This window comes from Tursiops truncatus, chromosome 3, assembly GCF_011762595.2.
Source record: "Tursiops truncatus isolate mTurTru1 chromosome 3, mTurTru1.mat.Y, whole genome shotgun sequence".
Classification (NCBI taxonomy): Eukaryota; Metazoa; Chordata; class Mammalia; order Artiodactyla; family Delphinidae; genus Tursiops; species Tursiops truncatus.
The window spans coordinates 165201695-165225461 of NC_047036.1; the positions used below are offsets into that span (position 1 = coordinate 165201695).

The following is a 23767-nucleotide window of genomic DNA, read 5'->3' on the forward strand; positions in this document are numbered from 1 at the left end:
CTTTCCCATTTGGTAACCATAAGTTTGTTTTTGAAGACTGTGAGTCTGTTTCTGTTTTTGTTGTTGTTTTAATATTTATTTATTTATTTGGCTGAGCCTGGTCTTTAGTTGTGGCACACAGAATCTTCGTTGCCGCCTGCAGGATCTTCATTGAGGACTGTGGGATTTTTTTCTTTTTTTTAATTGCGGCATGTGGGAACTTTTAGTTGTGATGTGTGGGATCTAGTTCCCTGACCAGGGATCAAACCCGGGCCCCCTGCATTGGGAGCGTGGAGTCTTGACTGCTGAACCAACAGGGAAGTCCCTGTTTCTGTTTTGTAATGCATTTTATTTTATTTAAAAAATTTTTTTTAATTCCACTATAGTTTTTATGGGGGAAACTTGACAGGATTCTACAGTTTATTGGGAAGGAAAAAAAAAAAGACAGTGAAAATAGCCCAGGAATTTTGCAAAAAGTGGAGTATCAGATATTAAAATATATTCTAAAGTACTGTAGTTAAAACAGAGTGACACTGGGACAAATAGAGAGATGAATCTTTGGAATAAAGTAACTTGCCTCCAATGGGCCCCATTTTATCAGATAAAGTCTGAGCTGCTTCAGACACACCCTTCTGCCTGTCCCTCCGGCTCCCCTCCCACCAACATCTTGACTTAGTCAAAGTTCACCATATCTTCCTTTGCATGTGCATTTTCTCCTGTCTGGAGTACATTTCCTTAAGTGTCATCCCTACAGGCTGTCTCCCCAGATCCTCTACGACAATGATGTGTCCTCTTTTCTCTTCCCATAGACTCCAGCTCCCATCCCTGTTACCCCCTGACCATAAACCATAGCTTGAAAATCTGTCTCCTCCTCTCAGCTTTGAGGCCCAGGATGGCAGGGTTTATGTTCCCCTCAAGGACCTGCACAGTGCCTGGAACACCGTAGGTGCTCAATAAATGCTAAATTAATAGGGGAAAAATCTGTAGATTCACTTTCGATCATAATATTTTCCAAATGGGTTAAAGAGTTCAATGTAATTTCAAATCATTCTTTAAACAAACATTTTTTAAAAATTTTATTGAGGTAGCACTTCCCTGGTGGTTAAGAATCCGCCTGCCAATGCAGGGGACACGGGTTCGAGCCCTGGTCCCGGAATATCCCACATGCCATGGAGCAACAAAGCCTGTGCGCCACAACTACTGAGCCTGCGCTCTAGAGCCCGCGTGCCGCAACTACTAAAGCCCGCACGCCTAGAGCCCGTGCTCCGCAACAAGAGAAGCCACCGCAATGAGAAGCCGGTGCACTGCAATGAAGAATAGCCCCCACTTGCCGCAACTAGAGAAAGCTCGCGTACAGCAACAAAGAGCCAACACAGCCAAAAATAAATAACTAAATTTATTTTTTAAAAAATTTATTGAGGTATAGTTGATTTACAATGTTGTGTTAATTTCTGCTGCACGGCAAAGTGATTCATATATATATATATATATTCTTTTTCATATTCTTTTCTATTATGGTTTATCACAGGATATTGAAATAGTTCCCTGTGCTATATAGTACAACCTTGTTGTTTACCCATTCTATATATAACAGTTTGCACCTGCTAATCCCAAACTCCCAATCCTTCCCTCCCCCACCCCTCCTCCCCCTTGGCAACCACTAAGTCTGCTCTCTATGTCTGTGAGTCTGTTTCTTCAACAAACATTTATTAAGTACCTACTGTGTGCTTGGGGCACTGGATGAAACAGTGTCCAAAATCAATCAGTTCCCTGTCCTTATGGGGAGACAGATGGCAAACAAAGAAACAAATAAATAATAGATTGTTTTCAGATATTGAAAGTATATAGCTATTAGATTCATAAAACAGAGTGACTGGAAAGATAGTGGCTGGAGAAGGTCCACATTAGGCCTTTAGGGGACTGGAACACACAGGTTGAGCCCCCAAAGGTAGGAGAAGGTGGCCAAGTGAACAGGTGCAGGGAAGAACAGTTCAGGAAGATTGAGCAGCATGCGCAAAGGCGCTGCGGTGGGAAAGATCCAGGGTCCAGGTCCCTCACCCAGACACTGGGACAGGAGCGTCAGCTTCCACGCAAGGTATCTTCCAAATACACAAATCCCACCGGGTAACTGTCATGCTTAGAGTGTTCCCGAGGCTCCCTGTCCCCTGTGGATCATATCGAAGCCCTTTAGCCCTGAGCTGGGCACCACTCGGCCTCTGCTCTCCCCACTACGGACCCGAACGCCCTCAAGGGCAGTCACTCCAGGCCCCACCCCAAGCCACTCCCCACACTCTCAGCGCCGGGACAGTGCGGTCCACCTCGCCTCACCATTGGACAGTTTCGGAGAGCATGGAACGCTGGTTGGCTGACGTGGCCGTCAGTTAGGGTCAAGGCCTTGATAACCGGTCCCCGAGCTTCGAGGGGGCGGGCTCGGGTGCGGGCGCGGCTGCGGCTGCGGCTTCAGGTAAAGCGCCAGCTTTCGGGGCACCGATGGGGTCCTGGGGGGATCAGGGTACGCAGCGGGACGGGGCGCTGCGCTTCTAGCCCCTTTGCGGGCTCAGCGCGCTGCGACGGGGCGGGCGCTGTGTCCTCTGGCTGGGACCCCTCCCACACTGGGAGTCCCGGGTGGGCGGCGAGCAGAGTCGGGGGGCTCCGGATTCTTGCGGTCTCCTACTTCCCGCCCTTCAGGAGCGAAGTGGGGGGCTTTGTTCGCCCCCTGGCGCCGCAACCGACTTCGGGATGCTTTCACAGAGTCGCTCCTGGACAGCTTGGGGACCCGGGTCCATTCCCTCGCGCTGGACCTGAGTGTGTGTGTGTGTGTGTGTGTGTGATGGGGGGTGATTCGGAAACGGTGTTGGGGGGAGGGACGGATGGCCCCCGGGCGGGCAGACAATGGACAACGGATGGAACCGCCCGGCGGCGTTTCCTGTAGGAAACTGCTCTGTCTCCGTGAGGCCGTCCTGAGGGGACAGGGAGGTGGGGGGTGCTGACCTCAGGACCTCCCCCTCCCCCCATCATCAGCCTCCACTCCCACTTCAGGGGTCTGAGAGTCCCGTCCCAAAGTTACGGGGTGCCACCACCCAGAGCCTCAGTCCGGGAAGACGCCCCCTCCCCAAGACCGGGATCTGCACTGCCCGCCTCGTATCCCACCCCTCAGGTTTTGTGAGCACAGCTCTGAGTCCCAAAATAGTCCCTGGGGCGGGAGTGGGGGCGTGTGGCGTCGGCTCTGACGGCCTAATAAGGGGGTCTCAGGCAGAGGATCCGGATCTAAGCTTGCCAGCTCGGGCAGGGAGCGGAAGAGAGGGGAGGGCAGTTGCACGCCTCCACTCCGGTGAGGCTGCAGCCCCTGGAGCCGCCACGGTTTGGGCCTGCTCTTCCCATCGGGGACACACGCAGGGGACAGGCAGGAGGGCTGTTTATAGAAAGCCGTCAAGTGGAGGGGTCAATGCAGAAACACTGGCAAAGCTGCAGGGTTCAAATCCTGCTTCTGCCCATGTCCGACTTTGGCTGGGTCACTTAATCCCTGTGTCTCAGTTTCTCCATCTGCACAATAGGGGGAAAGAATAACCTACCTCAAAGGGTTTACCTAGGATTTTTTTTAAGTTACCCATAAATTGCTTAGAATAGAGGCTAGCCCATAGTAAATGGCAAAAGTCATTGGCATATTTTTATTTACCATTCTTGGGGCATCCACCCATTTTTCAGGTCAGTCTCTGGGTCTGGCGGCTCCAGCTGGTTTGGGTCTTAGGAATGACTCACAGCTGTTTTTTTTGAATTCCCAGGGTCTCAGATTTGGGTGTAACCAGGTCCCCGGAGTGGGGGGGCTGACCCCACGGAGTCACACGGCCAGCTGTGTGTGAGGCAAGCCCAGACCCCTAAGCCCCAGCCCAGGTTTTTTCCATGACCCAGCTCTTCCCTGGCAGTTTCCTGAAAACAAGTCCTGAGAGGCACTGGTTGTCCTCCGTGTTGCCCTGCTGGCCGGCCCCTTACAGCCAGTGTGAGGGGACGGGAAACAGCTGCTTCAGGACTGGAAGTTCCCCGTCACTCTCCCTCCTTGGGGTGGGTTAGGGGAGGTGTCAGGGACCCAGGCTGGACAGAGTGGTGAGTGGGAGGGTTCCCCCAGCTGTGGAGAAGAATGAGTCCGGTAGACCAATGGGTGCTCAGTTGCTGGTGGGTATTAGGCACGCAGGTGGTCATCCGGAGTGCAAGAGACCAGAAGGGGTGACTGGGAAGGTTACCAGGTGGTTAGCACAGATGGGCAGTAGGTCAGGAAGAGTACAGATCGGGTCTGGCAGGCACCTGCTGGTGGAGGGCTGGGCAGACAAGAGGTCCCCGCCAGAAGATGAAAGCCCAGCCTGAGGGCATTTCCCATAGGCAATTGACTTAACTGCTTTATGCCTTCATTTCCCCCATCTGGAAAAGGGGGAAACATCCTACCTTGCAGGATTATACTTGTGGGGGGGGTTACATTTAGTCAGGCCAGGCATAGAGTAGGCACTCGATAGAAACTGCTTTCCCTTCCCTCAGGGTTTTTCACGTGAGCTCTTCAAAGCCCCATCTTTCCTGCCCTATACTCTCTGAATCAAATTTCTGGACTCAATATTTGTCCTTGTTAAATATCACATTATTAGATGTGGCCCAATCTCCCCAGTTTCTTAGAGCCTCCATCACATCACCTGAAGTGTCTGTATCCCTTTAGCCCTAAGCATAGCCACAGCTCCGAGTTTTTTGTTTGTTTGTTTGTTTTTCTTGTTTTTGGCCTCAACACCTGGCACGGCTTGTGCGATCTTAGTTCCCTGACCAGGGATTGTACCCGGGCCCTCAGCGGTGAAAGCACCGAATCCCAACCACTGGACGACCAGGGAATTCCCTAGCCACAGCGCTGACAACCTGGGTGCTTGTGGTTCCACTACAATCTCTTACAAGCCAAGGGCAGAGCCCTGTGGCGCTCCAGTAGAGACATCCCAGGAAGACTGGTATCCATTGATTTGCATCCTTTGTGCATCTGGCCCACAGCTCTCCATCATTCCTAAAGGATCTCACAAGTGACCCTGGTATAAATTCAGATGTACATGAGCCCTCGAAGGGCTTCCAACCTTCGCCTTCCTCTTCTGAATGTTCACACTCCACCCCTTTGAGCATCAATTTCTTTCTTTCTTTTTTTTTTTGGTACGCGGGCCTCTCACTGTTGTGGCCTCTCCTGCTGCGGAGCACAGGCTCCGGACGTGCAGGCTCAGAGGCCATGGCTCACGGGCCCAGCCGCTCTGCGGCATGTGGGATCTTCCCGGACCGGGGCACGAACCCGCGTCCCCTGCACCGGCAGGCGGACTCTCAACCACTGCGCCACCAGGGTAGCCCTCAATTTCTAATTTTCCCCAGGGACCGAAGAAAACTCAGCAGGTCTGGAATGCACCTCACCCTGCCCCCGCCCCGGCTGCTCTCATTCTCTTGATCATCCTCTTTTTCTTTTTCTTTTTTTTTTTTTTGCCACGCCATGTGGCATGCAGGATCCTAGTTCCCCAACCAGGGATCGAACCCTTGCCCTTGCCGTGGAAGCACGGATTCCTAACCACTGGACCACCAGGGAGTTCCCCTCTCTTCTCCTTTTGATGCCCTTCCTGCCTCCTCCTGCCCAGCAGGCTGAGGCCTGGCATGTGAGGGTCCCCACAGTCATTCATTCCAAACTTTCTTTTTTTATATATAAATTTATTTATTTAATTTATTTATCTTTGGCTGCGTTGGGTCTTCATTGCTGCACGTGAGCTCTCTTTAGTTGCGGTGAGCGGGGGCTACTCTTCATTGCGGTGTGCGGGCTTCTCATTGCGGTGGCTTCTCTTGTTTCAGAGCACGGGCTCTAGGCGCACAGGCTTCAGTAGTTGTGGCACAAGGGCTCAGTAGTTGTGGCTCATGGGGTCTAGAGCACAGGCTCAGTAGCTGTGGTGCACGGGCTTAATTGCTTCGCGGCATGTGGGATCTTCCTGGACCAGGGCTTGAACCTGTGTCCCCTGCATTGGCAGGCGGATTCTTAACCACTGCGCCGCCAGGGAAGTCCCCATTCCAAACTTTCAAGGCCACTTGAGGGAGGAGGGAGGAGAGGGCCTGTGTGTGGGGGTGTTGGGGTGGTGGTGGAGACGACCTCTTGGGTCCGTTTACTCACTCAGAGTCCGGACTGACCCCAGAGGCACAGCCAGAGGGACAGGGCCCAGCCCCACTCTCACCCCCTCTGGGGGCTACTCCAGGAAACATGGCCAAGTTTGCCCTGAATCAGAACCTGCCTGGTAAGTGTGCAAAATGGGCTTTGCATGTGTACAGATCCACACTTGGCACCCAGATGCAGACACAGCCCTGCAGCTCCCTCCTTTGCAGAGTGGCCAGAGGGCCCTTTATAAAGGTGGATAATATCATGGCTTAAAATCTCCCTCTGGTGCCCTGTCACAGGTGGAATAAAACTCCATCTCCTCATGGTGGCCCAGAAGGTTCCCCACAATCTGGTCCGAGCCCACCTCTTCTACTCCTCTACCCCCTCCCTTCCTTCACTCTGCTCTGCACATCCTCACCTCCACTGGCTCTTACTCAGGCCCACCCTGGTCATTCCACCCCAGGGCCTCTGCATGGGCTGTTTTCTTTTAGGAACCTCCTGTCTCAGCTGCTTCCTCCCCCTCATTCAGGGCTCAGCTTGTAAGTCCCCTCCTCAGGAAATCTGCCCTGACAGCCAGAGCCCACGTCTGTCAGTTATTCTCTATTTCATCTTGGAATTATTATTATTGCCCTAAGCACCATTTGGAACGATTGTGTTTATCTGTCTCCTATAAGAGGGCAGGGATGCTTGTCTTGTTCACTGCTATGTCCGCAGCACCTAGAAAAGTGCTTGGTACATAGTAGGTGCTCAATTAACGCGTGAACCCTCGACTTTTTGGGAGCAGAGAGGCGTTTAAGCCTTGGGTGTGCAATCCAGGTGTGCAGGGTTTGGTGCAGGTGGAGTCGTGCACGCGTGTCGTGGGGCAGTGGGGACGCGTTCTCCGGGTCTCTCCGGCTTAACGCCCCTCCACGCCCCTGTCATGCCCACAGACCTGGGCGGCCCTCGCCTGTGCCCCAGCGTGACTGGGGGAGCTCGCAGCCCGAGTTCGCCCTACTCAGTGGAGACGCCCTATGGCTTCCACCTGGACCTGGACTTCCTCAAGTATGTGGAGGAGCTGGAGCGCGGCCCCGCCGCCCGCCGCGCCCCGGGCCCGCAGCCTGCGCGCCGCACCCGCGCGCCACGGGCCGGCCTCGCAGGCGCGCGCAGCCCAGGCGCCTGGACATCCTGCGAGTCCCTGGCCAGTGACGATGGCGGAGCACCGGGCGCTCTCTCCCCGGGCGCACCGTCGGGGCTCATGCTGCTGCCGCTATCGCCGCGCGCACCCGTGCGCAATCCGCGCGTCGAGCACACGCTCCTGGAGACCAGCCGGCGGTTGGAGCTAGCGCAGGCGCACGAGTGCGTGCCCAGCCCCGGCCGCACGATCCCGCGCAGCCCGCGCGGGTCCGGCCACAGCAGTCCCGCCCCCAACCCGGCCCTGGCCTCGCCCGGCCCCGCGCAACTGCAGCTGGTGCGCGAGCAGATGGCAGCGGCGCTGAGGCGCCTGCGCGAGCTCGAGGAGCAGGCGCGCGCGCTGCCCGAGCTGCAGGAGCAGGTGCGCGCGCTGCGCGCCGAGAAGGCGCGGTTGTTTGCCGGGCGCCGGCAGCCCGAGCCCGACGGGGAGGCCGAGGCGCGCCCGGACAAGCTTGCTCAGCTGCGGCGGCTCACCGAGCGCCTGGCCACCTCTGAGCGCGGCGTTCGCGCCAGGGCCAGCCCCGGGGCTGATGGCCCCGACGGGTCGGCTTCTAGCCTCAGTGAGGGTGCGCTGCAGGTCCTCGATGGGGCGCCCCAGACGCGGGATACAGGCACCCAGACCGTGCCGGAGACTCAAGAGGCTGGAGCCCAGGCGTTGCCGGAGACCCAGGAGGCCGGCGTGGGGGCAGCTCCCGAGACCCTGGAGGCGGAAGTGTGGGTGACGGAGGCTCTGCTGGGGCTGCCCGCGGCCGCCGAGCGCGAGCTGGAGCTGCTTCGCGCCAGCCTGGAGCATCAGCGCGGGGTGAGCGAGCTCCTGCGGGGTCGCCTGTGCGAGCTGGAGGAGGCCCGCGAGGCTGCCGAGGAGGCACAGGCAGCCGAGGAGGCACAGGCAGCGGTGGCGGCCCAGCCCCAGCCGTGCGAGGCTGCCACCCAGACCCCGTGGGGTTGTGCCGAGAGGGCCACGCAGACCGAGCCCGCTGTGGAGGCCCCTGCCCCGACGCAGGAGAACCTGCCCGGACCCACGGATGGGGACAGGGCAGTGGCACCCGCGGGTGAGTCCCCTCCCCGTCCCTCGCTGAGCCCTGGTTTGCTGGCCACCGAATTCTAACTCACTGTCTTCATCTGATCTCCGCCAGGCACTCTCAAATCCATTATGAAGAGGAGAGACGGTACACCTGGCGCCCAACCCAGCCCCGGACCCAAGAGCCTGCAGTTTGTTGGGGTCCTCAACGGAGAGTGAGCACTTTCCCCCTCCCCATGGCAGCATCTTCTGGGACTGGAATGGGGTTTGAATCCCAGCTCTGCCCCTCGCTCGCGGCGTGGTCTTGGCAAGCCTCAGTGTCCTCATCTGTAAGATGGGAACAGCCACTCCCACCTCGCAGGACTCCAGAATGAGCCCCCAGGGGAGGCTCAGCAGATGCCTCTCACCCTGCCCCCAGATACGAGAGCTCATCCAGCGAGGGCGACAGCGACAGCGAGGACGGCGCTGCCGAGCTCCCGAGGAGCAGTTCGTCGGGCTCAGGAGACGACAGCGGCGGGGGATCCGACTCCGGGACCCATGGCCCTCCCAGCGGCGGGGAGGCCCGGGACCCCGAGCCGGAGGCAGAGCCAGAGCCTCAGCCGGGCGCGCAGGGGAGGTGAGCAGCGCCGCGGACACGTAATAGGAACGGCTGCTCTCTTTCCCGTCTCCCCACTCCCCATCCCAACCGCTCCTTGGCCTCTCCCTGTCTGCGTCTCCTCGGCAGTAGGTGCGAGCTGAGCCCGCGTTTGAGGGAGGCGTGCGCAGCGCTGCAACGGCAGCTGAGCCGGCCCCGCGGAGTCGCCCGCGACAGTGTGAGTGCGGGGAGAGGCCTTCGCAGGAGTCATAGGCCCGCCAGGGACCTCCTCTGACGCCTACCTAGGGAAGAGCATCGGGGTCTTTAGAGTTAGGAGGGTCCCAAGTTCCGTCACCTCGCGCCAGGGCCCTGCACGGATCCCAAGCTCTCCAAAGGGCTCTTCGCCCCAGGACAGGGCTGATCTTTCCCTGATTTCCTAAAAGGGGTCCGCCCCAAGCCCCAGCCCCACTCCCGGACTCCCCAAAGACAAGCGCTCACCGCCTTCCGCCACTTCAGCTTCTTCCCCAGGCTCTTCCTCAGAAGGGGAGCATCCCAGCCCCCTCGAGCCGGATACCCACACTAACTGCACTCCCTCCTCGAAAGGGGTGTGGCCCTAGGAGTGACCATCCTCCCCTGCCTGGGTTCCCAGTCCCGCCCCCACACCCTCCCTGCCACCCCTTCCTGGACCCTCGCCGAAGTCTTTCCCCCGTCCTGGCAGGGCGCGGCGCGCCTGGTGGCCCAGGAGTGGTTTCGAGTGTCGAGCCAGCGGCGCTCTCAAGCGGAGCCCGTGGCCGGGGTGCTGGGCGCGGTGGTGCGCCTGGGACGTGAGCTGCTGGAACACGTGGTGAACCTGACGGATGGCAACGGGAACACAGCCCTGCACTACAGCGTGTCCCATGGGAACCTGGCCATCGCGAGCTTGCTGCTGGATACAGGTTAGCATTGAGGAGGGGTGGGGAGGGCACCAGGGAATAGGGAGCCAGGGAAGGGAGAATCTGGGCAGGTCCTGGCTGGGAGGACCTAGAGAAGGATGCAGAGAAGGGCTGGCCAGGCAGAGGGCACCACTGGCCCTTCTCTGGAGGTTACATGACCCGTTGTGGATAGATTGACCTCTCTGAGCTGTGAGCTCTGCCCTGACCTGCCTCTCACTTTGCAGGAGGAGGGTATTCTGGGCTTTGGGATTGGGTAGACCTAAATGTAGAGAAATTACTTCATTTCACCAGCTTTAGCTTCCTCCTTTGTGAAACGGGGGATACAGCGCCTCCCTCCCTGGGCAATTGTGATAACACACACGTAGAACAGCACGAGGCACGCAGGTCAGTCAATGGTCCCCCTGCCTTCTGTCCCTGAATCTCCAGCCTTGGCGTTCACCTTGTTCCTGAGCCCCAGTATCCATCCACTGCCTCTTCAGCCTCCAGGGGAGGTACTGACTGGTCAGGGCTGTGACTGCCTCCCGGGCTGGGACACTGGGCCTGCAGTCCTCCACCACCAGGTCCTGCGTTGGCCCCATCTCACACACATTTCTATCATCTGTCTCAACGTTTCCCCCTCTGGAGCAGAGAGACACACATCCAGGTGTTGCTGAGTCCACAGACATATATTGAGAGCCTTCCAGGCACCAGTGCAGTGCCAGGATGGGGGTGGGCCACCCCCATGGGACTCACGGCAGAGGGGACAGTGGACAGTAGACAAACTGATTGCCCACCAAGAGCTCTCCTGGGTGTCCTCCTTCAGGTCCAGTATCCTCTGGGGCCTGCCCTGCCTCTCCTTCTCACTGCAGGCTGAGGCAGGTCCTGCTGACCCATCCTGCATGCCACCCCCTAAATACACAGATCCATCCCATTTCTGCAGGTCTTGGTGACCAGGGGGAAGGGCACAGCTACTCTGGGCTGGACAAGGAGCTGGGGCTTGGGAGGAAGGGACAATGCATGAATTCAAAAGGTATTTTCTGGGACTTCCCCGGCGGTCCAGTGGTTAAGACTCCACACTTCCAATGCAGGGGGTGTGGGTTCGATCCCTGGTCAGGGAACTAAGATCCCACATGCTGCACATCGCGGCCAAAAAAAAAAAAAAAAAAGGTATTTCCTGGGCAGCTCCTGTCTTAAAGGGGGCTGAGGACTGGGGTTATGGAGGGTGGCAAGGCAGTCATCTTGGTTGCAAGGCCCGAGGCTCCTTGGATCCTCTTATTTCCTGCATTTGAAACCCCCCCCTTCAGCTCCAACTTTCCAGACCTTGCCGTGGGCCTTCTGGTTCTCACATGAGTCAGCCCCTCTGGCCCTCCCCTCCCCCAGGACCCAGAGCCCACAGTGCACCCTTCACGCAGGGGCTGTTTCCTCTCATCTCCCTGGAATGAAGGGCCTGGACATGGCTGTGTCCTCCTTGTTCTTTATCTCCACTTCCAGACCGTTTCCCCTTCCTCCTTTAGTCCCATCTTGGAGCCTCTAATTGATCAGACCACTACTCCCTCCGCCCCTTCTGACTTCTCCCTCTCACCTCGTCACTCTTCATTTCTTGAATCTTAGCTCCTGGCTGGTTCTCCTCCTCTCCAGCCTAATCCTCACCAATATCAGTTTCCTGATGGATGACCCCTCCCACTTCCTGGCTTCTCAGTTCCTTTTTTTTTTTTTTTTTTTCTGGCTATGCCACAAGGCATGTGGGATCTTAGTTCCCCGACCAGGGATCGAACCTGCACCCCCTGCAGTGGAAGCGTGGAGTTTTAACCCCTGGACCGCCAGGGAAGTCCCTTCGCAGTTCCTTGACCTACTCCTCTCCCTTCACCCTGACATCAGCCTTACACTTGTAAGGTCACCATGACACCTTGATGTCATCAGTAACTATGCCCCCTCCATAATCTCACTTCCTAGCATTCTCTCCTGAACTCTCACCGTCCAGCATCTCAGCTCACTGTCTCCTGTTGCCCAACTCCCACAGTCCTTGAACCTCATGGGACCATTATCCATTGCTCCCACCACATTTCACTGTTCTGTCTCCTTGCCTCCTGGCCTATCATTAACTACTCCTTTAGGTACCCTTTCAAACCCATCCCCATACCCCTCCCTCACCTCACCCTACTTGCCTGGCAGACCCCAGTGGGGCACACAGTAGACCCTCAAGTGTTTGTTGAATGAATGAATAAGCTTTCATGAGCAGGGGCTCTGGGTGTGTGTGTGGGGGGAGCGGAGATAATTATCAATTTTACTCGATAATTATCAAGTAAACATAATTTCCAATAGGGGTAAGGGCCATGACAAAATAAAACCAGGGGAGGGAATCAAGAAACAGGGTGATCCTTTAGCTTAGCAAGGCCTCAGGGAAGGGAAAGGGAGAGGGAAAATAGGTGGGTTCCCTGGCTAACTGCAGAGACCCCACTTTGGTTATTTCTCTGAGCCCCCTTCTGCGCCCAACACCCTCCACCAGGGTCACAGAAGCTTGTGGATGGAATGGACACCTAGAGAGTATGCCACACAGCCCTTAATCCTGACTTAGCCCTTTTACTCCCCAGCCGGTTGTCTCAGATCCCCTCTCACTAGGGCACCCTCTCCATGACCCTGATCCACTCCTTTCCCCAAACCTCTCCCACCCATTCATCTCTGCAGACTGTCCCTAGACTTGTGGAGCTTTCAGAATGGTGGGGTACACGAGCGGTAAACATTCTGGGGAATGAGGTCCAGAAGTAGGTGCTGTGCTGTGAGGAAGAGGGCCAGGATGGTAACAGAACTGACCCCAGAGGAAATGGAGCTGATGTCTGTGTTCAGTTCGGAAGGATGGGCAGCAGTAACCAGGCTGTTAGTTTCCTAGGGCTGCTGTAAAAAAGTGCCACAAAGTACCACAACGTGGGTGGTTGAAAAGAGAAATTCATTTTCTTGCAGTTCAGGAGTCCAGAAGTCCAAAATCAAGGTGTTGGCAGGGCTGTTTCCTTCTTAAGGGCTCAGAGGGAGAATCTGTTCTGTGCCTTTCTCCAAGCTTCTGGTGGCTGCCAGCAACCCGCAGCGTTCCGCGGCTTAAGGCAGCTTGTCTTCTCAGCCTTCTGCATCACATAGCTCTTTGTCTTTGCTTCTTCCGAGGATACCAGTCATATGGAATTAGGGCCTACCATAATGACCTCATCTTAACTTGATTATGGTTTGCAAAGATCTTATTTCCAATTAAGGCCACATTCACAGGTACTGGGTGTTAGGAGTTCAACATATCTTTTGGTGGGGCAATGGCGGCGGGGGGGGGGGACACAATTCAATCTGTAACATAGGCTTGTGGGAGAAAGGCCAACTCCAGAGGAAGGGACAGAAGTTGATAACAGAGCCTCGGAGGCGGTGGTGAACAACGGCCTGTATTTCAGGTGCAGTGGGGAGACACAGGAGGGCTCTAAATAGGTGATGGGCCCGAATTTCTTTTGATCTCTTTCTGGCTGCTGCATGGAAACTGGAGTGGACTTGGACACCAGGGGGGCCCGGCTGGCATTTCTCTGGGGGAGCAACAGTGGTGGCTTGGTGGGTAGTAGCTGTGAAAATAGAAACGTCCGTTTATCTTTCATTGAGCAGCTACTAGGTGGCAGGTATTACTCTAGGTACTGGGGGATACAGCAGCAGACAGAACGAAGCCCCCAACACAGTTTGAAATAGGAAGGTGAGGAAACTCTTCACTGAGATGAGATGCGAGCAGAACCCTGAAGGTAAGGGAGGAGCCATGTGGATCTTGTGGGGAGAGCCTTGTAGGCAGAGGGAACAGGAAAATCACGCATGACCCTCAGTGACCAACCTGACTGAACAAATGAACCTGAGGCTTGGAGGGAGGCGAGTGGACTAGCGGGTGTCGGCTTCTTGGTGGACTGACCCCTCTTCTCTCTCCCAGGGGTCTGCAAGATTGACCACCAGAATCGAGCTGGCTACTCCGCCCTCATGCTGGCTGCACTCACCTCTGTGGGGCGAGAGGAGGACATGGCCGTGGTCCAGAGACTCTTCCGCATGGGCAGTGTTAATGCCAAGGCCAGCCAGGTGCGTAGATATCTCCTCCCTGGCTCGGAGTCCAGGGGTCTTTTCCACTTTTGGAGCCAAATGTCTGTGACCCCCCCCTCTTTCCCCCGGAGCCCACACCAGCCCTGTCCCCTTCTTTCCCATTCCCCAGACGGGACAGACAGCCCTCATGCTGGCCATCAGCCACGGCCGCCAGGACACGGTAGCAGCCCTGCTGGCGTGTGGGGCAGATGTGAACGTGCAGGATGCAGATGGGGCCACAGCGCTGATGTGCGCCAGCGAGTATGGGCGCCTGGACACTGTCCGGTTGCTCCTGGCCCAGCCAGGCTGTGACCCCGCCCTCCTGGACAACGTGAGCCACCATGGGGCTGGTGGGGTAGTCACACCTTGGTTCAGGGACCTGACTGTCCCTATCATCCCTCAGGAGGGCACCAGTGCCCTGGCCATTGCCCTGGAGGCTGAGCAGGATGAGGTGGCCGCCCTGCTGCATGCCCACCTGAGCTCAGGCCAGCCCGGTCCCCCGGTGAGTGCAGCCCCAGCCCCAGCCCCAAGAGACAGTTTCCCAGCTGCACAGCTCAAGGATCCCCAGTGAGCCCCAGAAAGGTGGCTTCTCTTCATGCACCCCAGGGTAGTACCAGGGGTGGGGAACCTGCGTCTGAATTCTCTGTGGCTGGGATTTGATGTTCAACCTGCAGAACACCCAAGGGCTAGACACACCTTCACATGAACCTGAGGCCTCCAGAGGGGACATGCCATTAAGATCAGAGTAGAGCTGTCAGACCTAGGTCAGACCATGTCATGTCAGGGGACTCCTGTTACTGCCCCCAGGCTCACAGCAAAGGAATAAGGGGCCCTTTAGGTCAAGGGGGCAGGGGAGGGGGGTGCAAGCTCCCCACAAGTCAGAGCTTCAGGGTTGGAGACAATGAGTTTGCCAGCAGCAGGCAGGAAGGGCTGGTTTGGGGGCAGAGGCTTATGTTCAAAAGGCAAGTGCCAGGCTGTTCTCAGCACTTTCATAATTAAACATCATCCTGGGAACTCCCTGGCAGACCAGTGGCTAGGACTCCACGCTTCCATTGCAGGGGGCACGGGTTCAATCCCTGGTCAGGGAACTAAGATCCCGCATGCCTCATAGCGTGACCAAATAACACAAAACGAAGCAAAACACCAACTCATGCTGTGAGCCTAGCCATCCCGCACTCTCCTGTAGAGATGGGGGAAAGGAGCCAGGGAGGCCAAGTGCCTCTTCCAGGTCACGTGGGACAGAGGCAGGATTCAAAGCCAGGTGCTCTGGCTCTGCTGTAAAAGGTGGGGTTCCTGCTTAGGCAAGCCCAGTGGACAGAGGCAAGACCTCCACTAGGCTAAGCAGCCCTGAGTCTAAGGGGGCTGAAAGCCAGTGTCCTGCCTACAGGAGACTGACAGCCCCCCTCAACCTCTCTCACCAGCTGCCCTCTGACCGCCCCACGGCCAAGCCTAGTGAAGGAGGCTGCAGTGACGGTGGAGAGGACCCCCCACCTCAGTGACTGGCCTGACACACTGGACCTGGATTGGGGGAGAGCTTTCCCTCGCCCACCTCAACCTCGGGGCACAGCAAGGGTCAGGGTCCACAGAGAGGGGCTCAGCTTGAACTCTGCAGGGTGAGGTGGGACCTGAGGCACTCTGGTCCACTCACGTCTCCAAACTTTTTCCTTAATAAAACATTCCTAACTCAGCTTGTCTTGTTTTGGAGATACACACAGACACGTGCTTCTCCCTCCTCAAAAAGAAAACGCGTTGTTGGGGAAGACAACTCCCCCACCCCCCTTCCAGAGTGCAGTGGGTCAGTGCAGACCATCTGAGGGTCCCATGGGAGGGTTTTATAAGCTTAGTGGCAACTGAAACAAAAACCCAAGTTTACACAGAATATAAACGCTTTATTAACAGCAGATCATCCTCGTGCGGCAGGTAGTCGACCCATACATCCAGGACCCTGTAAACAAACCCAAGTATGAGATGCTGACAGGTCCCTCTCAGCCAAGTGGCAAACTCCCTCCCCCGTCTTGCCAATCTCAGCAAACCCTTTCTTCACACCCCGCCACCAAGAGCCCCTGCAAGAGCCCCTCATCCGTATGCTTGGCGAAACCTCCCTACCACCTGCCAAAGGTCTACTGTTTCCCACTCCAGTTGTGCACTCACCAGTCCCAAGTTCAGCGCAGCCTCCGAGCCTCTCGCTCTGACTCCAATAGGGTGAGCACGTCGCCCTCGCGCACGGGGCCTTTCACGTTTCGGATGATGGAACGGCTCGTGTCGTCCATGAATTCTACGCGCACCTATGGGGTTGACGGGGGGTGGGGGACCGGGAAGAAGTCAGTGTCGGCCACAAACTGGCACCGTGGGATAGCCAGCTGACTTGGATTCAGAGAACGTGCCTGCTTAGACACACTTAAAAAGGGGGCTGAGCCTGGGAAGTAGGTCTGGGCCGGGAAAGAAGCCGGAGAGGGGCCGAAGCGTGGAGAACAAAGCTCTCGAGCGCCAGAAAAAGCCACTGGTGGGGGACAACTGCCCCTCTGGGCCCGTCGGGGACGGGAGCACAATCGTGAGGGCGTGGAGCTACACAGTGGTCGTTGGGATTGGCTGAGCCAGGAGAACGAGGTATGTCAGAGCCCAAGGAATGAGGGGCAAGGCCTCGGCAAAGGCTCGGACCGTCCGCGAGCTTTCCGAAAAAGGGTACGTATCGGTTCTCAGATACCAGGGCACAGAAGTCATCATCGGAGACTCAAGAACCCAGACCCCGCCTCCTCGTCTCTCCAGCTCACCTGCGTGCACTGTCCCTGCGAACCGGTCCTGCCCAGCACCTTGGTTACCTGGGGTAAAGAAGCTGGGATCAGATCTGGACCACCCGGTTCCCCTACTCCTTCCTCCCTCATCCGGGCCCTCAAACCCGGGCTTCCGCCTCACCCTGGCAAGCTTGATGGGCTGCACACGACTCGTATCCATAATGGCGGCACGGCGACTGATCGGGCGGAGAGGAGTCACGTGCTTCGGAGAGAACATTTATAAGGCGTCCTAGCCCCGCCCACTCCCGTTCTCGCGAGAACATACTCCATGTTCCCAGCAGCCCTGGTAGAGACGTCACCGGCGCCCTTCAGCGCAGGGTTGAAAGATGGCGTCTGCTACTCGTTTTATCCAGCGGCTGCGGAACTGGGCATCCGGGGTGCGCGGGGCGGGAAGGGCTGCACTGGGGAGGGTGGGGCTGTGGGCTCCGTGCGCCCCGGACACGCTCCCGTTACTCACCCCCCTCCTGCATCTTTGGGGCCGAGGCCAGTGGTGCCGAGATTCCCCTTGTAAGCCGGGGCCCCGCTCTCAGCCCGGAGCCTCCAGCTCTTGACCTTTCCAGCCCAGGGCACGCCCACCTCCACTTCCAGCCCTTGGCCCTCTCTTGGCTGGGGTCCCACTCAGGCCTGGGATTTACCTAGTCCTTCTTAACTTTGGATCTTGTGGCCCCGGCCTCCAGCTTTCCTGTTCACCTCCAGGGCCCATATCCTTGTCGCCAAATGCCCATCTCCCGCCTTCCCTTCATTTGTCCAGCCCTGGACTGCCCCACGTTCGCTGGCCTTCTCTTCTGGGGTGCCCTGCGGGCTGACCTCCTTCCTCTCTTTCTCCCACAGCAAGACTTGCAGGCGAAGCTGCAGCTGCGTTACCAGGAGATCTCCAAGCGGTGAGCAAGCCCCGCTCGCTGCCCGGACTGCAATCCTGTCCTTCCATCAAAAACAAAACTCCTGTTCTTTTAGACCCCTGAAACACTGGGCCGAAATCCTGCCTCTAGCCGCCTCTAGTAGAGGCAGAGGTTTGCCTTTAATCTTGCTGGACTATGTCTGAGAGTGGTGCTCGTGGAACAACCAGATGGGGCTTGAATTATGAGTGGGAATCCTCAGTGTGATTTGCAGTCCTAAGTGTGGCCCTGTTAGTGTTATCATCCCTAAGCTACACATGAAAATATTTGAGGCTCGGAGAGACTAAATCATTTGCTTAAAATCACTCAGAAGCCAGCAAGTAACAGCTGGGATTTGAACCCAGAAGTGTCTTGATTTCAAACTCATTTGAGTCCAAAAATTACTTGACATTTACAAACCCCTGCTGTGTCCTCAGCCCTCTGGGATACCAGTGCTAACAAAAAAAATTCTCATTCCTTTCATGGAGCTCATATCCTGGGGAGGAGGGAGAAACATAACATAGTAGGGAAATAAACACAGCAAGTAAAAAACATTGTTCTAGAATGCTCTGAAGACAAAACAAAGTGAATAAGCTGGAGGGTGCCTACCTCAGATCAGGTAATCAGGAAAGGCCTCAGGGATTGACATTTGAGTCACCTGAAATGCCAAAGGATAGTTATTAAAACATTCCGGGCAGAGGCAGCAGTAAGTGCCAAGGCTGTGCAGCCCGACAGAGCCAGAAGTAGGAAGGAGGCTAGTGTGGCTGAAACACTCTGAGGAATGGGGAATAGAGATATGTGTATGAGTGGCAGGCAAAGGTAAGGCAGCCATGGAGGGTTAGCATGAAAAGAAAAACAATAACATTAAAATAACCAAGTCTGTGTGATTGCCTGCATGTTGCGACTGATTCCAAATATCAAAAGTTTTAAATTGCTTTTCCATCCAGGTTAGTTGATACAGTTGAGGAAACAGTTTTGTAAAATTTTCAACTTTTTTTTTAAAGGGTAATGGCGCCCCCTAGTGATTCATTTCGGCCTTTCTGTTGGGCCCTGGTTCTTTTTATCCTTTGTGTGCTTGTTTTCTGTTGGTCCCTGGCCAACAGAGGGTCATCTCTGTACTCCAGGGCTTAAGCAGATTCTAACTTCAACACAGGATATTGCCTTTATTTATTTTATTTTAATTATTTTTTAAAATTTATTTATTTATTTATTTTTGGCTGCGTTGGGTCTTCATTGCTGTGCGCGGGCTTTCTCTAGTTGCGGCGAGCGGGGGCTACTCTTCTTTGCAGTGCGTGGGCTTCTCATTGCGGTGGCTTCTCTTGTTGCGGAGCGTGGGCTCTAGGCGCGCGGGCTTCAGTAGCTGTGGCTCACGGGCTCTAGAGCTCAGGCTCCGTAGTTGCAGCGCATGGGCTTCGTTGCTCTGTAGCATGTTGGGATCTTCCTGGACCAGGGCTGGAACCCGTGTCCCCTGCATTGGCAGGCAGATTCTTAACCACTGAGGCACCGGGAAGTCCTATTTTATTTTTTTTTAATTTTTAAAAAGTATATTTATTTATTTTTGGCTGCATTGGGTCTTCGTTGCTGTGTGCGGGCTTTCTCTAGTTGCGGCGAGCAGGGGCCCCTCTTCGTTGCGGTGTGCAGGCTTCTCATTGTGATGGCTTCTCTTGTTGCAGAGCACGGGCTCTAGGCGCTCGGGCTTCAGTAGTTGTGGCACTCAGGCTCAGTGGTTATGGCACACGGGCTTAGTTGCTCCGCAGCATGTGGGATCCTCCCAGATCAGGGCTCGAACCCGTGTCCCCTGCATGGACAGGTGGATTCTTAACCATTGCACTACCAGGGAAGTCCCTAATTTATTTTTTATTTATTAAAAAATTTTTTTTTGGCCATGCCACACAGCTTGTGGGATCTTAGTTCCCTGACCAGGATCGAACCCGGGCCATAGCAGTGAAAGCACCGAGTCCTAACCCCTGGACTGCCAGGGAATTAGGATACTGCTTTTAATATTAAGTTTTAAAACTTTGTTTTTCTCTGTATTTCTTTTTTTCTCCTTGGTACAATGACTATCACTTGTTTTAAGAAAAACTTAAGTCCTGGCAAAATGATTATCAGAAAAAAGTTGGTTAAAAACCCAGATGAGGGACTTCCCTGGTGGTGCAGTAGTTAAGAATCCTCCTGCCAATGCAGGGGACACGGGTTCAAGCCCTGCTCCGGGAAGATCCCACATGCCGCGGAGCAACTAAGCCCGTGCACCACAACTACTGAAGGCTGCGCACCTAGAGCCCGTGCTCCGCAACAAGAGAAGTCACCGTGATGAGAAGTCCGTGACCTGCAACGAAGAGTAGCCCCTGCTCACCACAACTAGAGAAAGCCTGTACACAGCAAAGAAGACCCAACGCAGAGAAATAAATAAACAAACAAACAAAAAAGATGAATGAGAACCGATCTGTTTATGATTTTTCTATCTTTTCTGCCCTCCATCTCTGCAAGTGGTACAAATGCTAAATGGTTTCCAGGGAAGCACATCTTTTGTTAGTGATTTTGTTTTTTGTTAGTGTCTTTTGTTAGCGAGGTTAGCGATTAGTTTTCAGGCCTCAGACTTTGTATATTGACCCCAGGGTTTAGTCAAGCGAGGACAGAGCTCTGTTCACTCCCCCTCTGGTGGCAGTGACCACGAGGTGGCAGCAGAGACCCCAGAGGACAAAATGCTCTTTGAGTAATAAGGCTTGATCCCAGTAAGAGTTCTTCAGAGAGTTCCTGAGAGAACTGGAAACCCAGAGGTTCTGCAGCCTGGCCTTTGGGGACAAAACCCCTCAGAATGAGCCAAGTCTGGGGTTGTTTCCCAAGCGTTTGCTGACCACGATTACTTGGTAGGTGATGGGCAGAGCCCCAGGCCCCAGCCTTTTCATTTCCCGAGGACCTGTGGTGGAAATGAGGCCAGCTGCCAAGCTCTGGGCCATGGAGAGGTGGGAACAGGTCTCCCTCATGAAAGGGTCCTCCATACCTGCCACGTTTGGGGCAGGTCGGGGACCTGTGGTGGGGCAGACCCAGGCCTGGCCTTCCAGCACCTTCACATCCAATGCAGGGGCTCCCACCTGCTTCTGGGCATTGGACCCTCCCCAGGCATATGGTCATGGCAGTGTATCAAGGGCTACCCCTGGCCTGCAGCACATCCAAGGGGCTGCCGACCCCAAGCCTCGTGACTGAGGTGATGGGCCCATGTTCTAGCACAGCCGCGCAGTGAGAACGACTTGTCATTTTTGTTTCAGTGCCCATGTTCTTTCTCCTCAGAACTCAGCCTCCTCCCAAGCTCCCCGTGGGCCCCAGCCACAAACTTTCCAACAATTACTACTGTACACGTGATGGCCGCCGGGAAGCCACGCCGCCCTCGATCGTCATGTCCTCACAGAAGGTGCTGGCGTCAGGGAAGCCAGCAGAGAGGTGAGGATGCCTCAACACCCCTCCTGCGACCAGCCCTCTCTCCTGCTTGTGCTTTTCAAGGTCCCAAGTCTGTTGAGCATCAACTGTGGCAGGAAATGTACTGCCGGGGGCTTTCCATCTGAGAGCTCATGAATCCCCACCCACCCTGGGTGCGTTTCCTGCAAAAAGCAGAGGAAGCTCCAAGGGCCCTTCAAGGGCCTTGGAAGAAGCCCAGGGATTGTTGTTTTTCTAATTTTATATTCTTCTTAAAGAGAGAATTGTATAAACCTCAGGCCCCTCAAAACCCACTTTGGTCCCTGGCATCAGGCACTGTCTCTTAATTAACCAGGAACAATAATGTTATTTACTTTAGAGAGTTCTGCTGGGACAGAATCCCAAGACTGGGTGGCTTATAAACAATAGAAAATTGTTTCTCTTGGTTCTGGAAGCTGGGAAGTCCAAGTTCAAGGTTCTTGCAGATTCGGTGTCTGGCACTTTCTTTGTTTATAGATGGTATCGTTTTTTTTGCAACACCATGCAGTATGTGGGGTCTTAGTTCCCCAACCAGGGATCGAACCCATGCCCCTTGCAGTGGAAGCGCTGAGTCCTAATACTGGGCCGCCAGGGAAGTCCCCACAGATGGTATCTTTTTGCCATGTCCTCACATGTTGGAAGGGGTAAGGGATCTCTAGGGTCTCTTATAAGGGCACTAACCCCATTCATAAGGGCTTCACCTTCATGATCTAGTCACCTCCCAAAGGCTCCACCCCGTAACATCATCACATTGGGGCGTAGGATTTCAACATATGGATTTTGTGGGGACCCATTCTGTCGATAGCAGAGTCGTTCTGAGGATTAATCCTCATAATTAAAATCTGTAAGCTCAAGAATGGAGTCAGTGCCATATCTGCCTCCTGATAACTCCATGAGTTAGGCAGCGATGGCCCCTGCTGCAGAAGAAGAAATTGAGTCACAGAGAGACCAAGTGCCCTGCCTGGGTCACACAGCTGGCAGGTAGTAGACGCATGATTTCAAAGCAGTTTGCCCAGACCCCCAGTGCTGGTCCTTGGCCCTTCTGCCAGTGTCCTGTTCTGGGGCAGCGGGAGTGGGGTGCGAGTGGGAAGGGGTGCTGGAGGAGGAGCCCAGCTATTCATGCTGGTTCTGGGACCAGGAGCCAAGGCACGCCGACCAGGGGTTCATGCAGGGCTCGGGGCTTGTCAGCTCACCCTTTGGGGGACCCCATTGGAGGGCTCTGGGCATTCTGAAACACCCTGCACCCTGGCCTCCAGATCCATGGTGTCAGCAGATGTGTTCCTGCTGGGGCAGGGGGGTCTCCCGCAGCTTCCTCCACACTGTTCTCTGAAACCTGGGCCTAACTCAAGTCTGTTTTCATCTTCCAGCTCGGCTGTAGCAGCCACTGAGAAGAAGGCTGTGACGCCAGCTCCTCCCATAAAGAGGTGGGAGCTGTCCAGGGATCAGCCTTACCTGTGACACTGTGCCCCAGGGTGCCTGGCTAAGCCCTCAGGGCCACTGGAGTGCTTCCTTTTCCTTGGACTTTGGATTCCCTCTGGGGAGAACGTGACCTAATTTATAAAAAATATATATTGAGCTCTCCAGAATCGCTTCTGTTTTTACTTTTGAAAGGACACACAGGCTTACTTGAACTTCAGGGTGAAGTTGGTGCCGAATCTCTTAATCCCATGAACGCTCCAGGAGCAGGGGAGGATAGTGGTTCTCGAGCTCCAGGGTGACGGTGCTGTCACTGGGCACAGAGATGTCACCGTCCCTTTCACGAGGGCCTGGCTCTAACTCTGAGAGTGTCAGAGCGGGTTCCAGGACCTCTAGGTGTTTGGGGGCACTGATTGTAGAGGACAGTGCGGCGGAACAAAAACAGCTCGCTTCCTTGTCTCCCGAGAGCTCTCCTAACCAGCCATTGCTTGTGCGGACATTCACCAGCAGGCTCCCACTGTGGCCCCTGCCTGACCTTGACCACCCTGCCGCTCAGCAGGGACGGCAGAGGACAGTGAGGTGGCTCACAGGGAAGGCTCACCTAGGCCAGTGGGGAAAGGCCTCCCTGAGCCAGAAACGTTTCTGTGTGGGCCTGGGGGACGCGAGGCGGAGTCAGCCCAGGAAAGGAAGGGGCTTCTTTCTGTGGAGGAATAAGCAGGGAGTGAAAGCTGAAAAGGAAATGGCCTTGATTTGGTTGTAGGAGCGAAGGGGAGCCATGCGGTGACCTCAGGTGGGGGAGTGTTGTGGCTGCCCTGTGGAAGAACCCCAAAGCCCATCAGTGGGTGAAGATCAGCTGTATGCCTGGAGAGTGTCGAGGCTGGCCTGCCTTTGGAAGCTGGGAGCAAGGCAGGAAAAGGGTCACAGTCCCAGGAGGAGGTATAAGTGCCCCAAGAGTGAGTGGTACAAATGCTAAATGCTTATGAGAAGAAAAGGCTGGGAAGGCTTCCTGGAGGAGGTGGGATTCTGGTTGGAACAAAGGATGAATTAGCTACAGAAAGATCAGGAGAGCTGGGCAGGGTGTGCAGAGGCCACAAGGAGGGTAACGCTGGGGCTTTTAAAGACCCCAGGCAAGATGTGCCATTGAAAGTTTCTGAACAAAGTTTTATGACCCAGCCCCCTTCTGCCAAGTGAGGTAGCAGTGAAAAGATGGTTGTCACTGAGGATGCGGGCCCTCACTAGACACCAAATCTGCTGGCACCATGGTCTTCGACTTCCCAGTTTCCAGAACCGTGAGAAAATAAATTGTCGTTTACCGTATAAGCCAAAAAAAAGAAAAAAGGATTTATGACCCAGACTTGAA

At 55.3% G+C, this 23767-nt stretch overlaps 3 protein-coding genes across 8 annotated transcripts; 2 read left to right on the forward strand and 1 right to left on the reverse strand.

The window, feature by feature from the left end:
- Positions 1 to 2305: 2305 nt before the first annotated feature.
- On the forward strand, positions 2306 to 15561 carry KANK3 (KN motif and ankyrin repeat domains 3). Of its 6 annotated transcripts, none has more exons than XM_033854448.2 (11): positions 2306 to 2443; positions 6141 to 6257; positions 7048 to 8340; positions 8425 to 8524; positions 8728 to 8925; positions 9034 to 9121; positions 9602 to 9818; positions 13732 to 13874; positions 14005 to 14205; positions 14278 to 14376; positions 15296 to 15561. In XM_033854448.2, the coding sequence occupies exons 2-11, from the start codon at positions 6224 to 6226 to the stop codon at positions 15371 to 15373; spliced, it is 2451 nt and encodes an 816-aa protein (XP_033710339.1). In that variant the 5' UTR covers positions 2306 to 2443; positions 6141 to 6223; the 3' UTR covers positions 15374 to 15561. The 6 variants fall into 6 exon arrangements, 5 of the variants coding, with proteins under 5 accessions (XP_033710339.1, XP_073659398.1, XP_073659397.1 ...); XM_073803297.1 differs by lacking the exon at positions 2306 to 2443 and adding an exon at positions 2529 to 5633; XM_073803296.1 differs by lacking the exon at positions 2306 to 2443 and having other exon boundaries at positions 15262 to 15561.
- Positions 15562 to 15742: 181 nt separating this feature from the next.
- Positions 15743 to 16868, reverse strand: RPS28 (ribosomal protein S28). The gene is made up of 4 exons (XM_033854453.2): positions 16788 to 16868; positions 16646 to 16693; positions 16026 to 16159; positions 15743 to 15819 (listed from the first exon to the last, which is right to left on the reverse strand). Exons 1-3 carry the CDS (start codon positions 16824 to 16826, stop codon positions 16037 to 16039), a joined length of 210 nt encoding a protein of 69 aa, XP_033710344.1. The 5' UTR covers positions 16827 to 16868; the 3' UTR covers positions 15743 to 15819; positions 16026 to 16036.
- A 66-nt stretch (positions 16869 to 16934) lies between these two features.
- Positions 16935 to 22577, forward strand: NDUFA7 (NADH:ubiquinone oxidoreductase subunit A7). Its single transcript, XM_033854452.2, has 4 exons — positions 16935 to 17043; positions 17498 to 17547; positions 20830 to 20979; positions 22359 to 22577. The coding sequence occupies exons 1-4, from the start codon at positions 16993 to 16995 to the stop codon at positions 22447 to 22449; spliced, it is 342 nt and encodes a 113-aa protein (XP_033710343.1). The 5' UTR covers positions 16935 to 16992; the 3' UTR covers positions 22450 to 22577.
- Positions 22578 to 23767: the final 1190 nt, after the last annotated feature.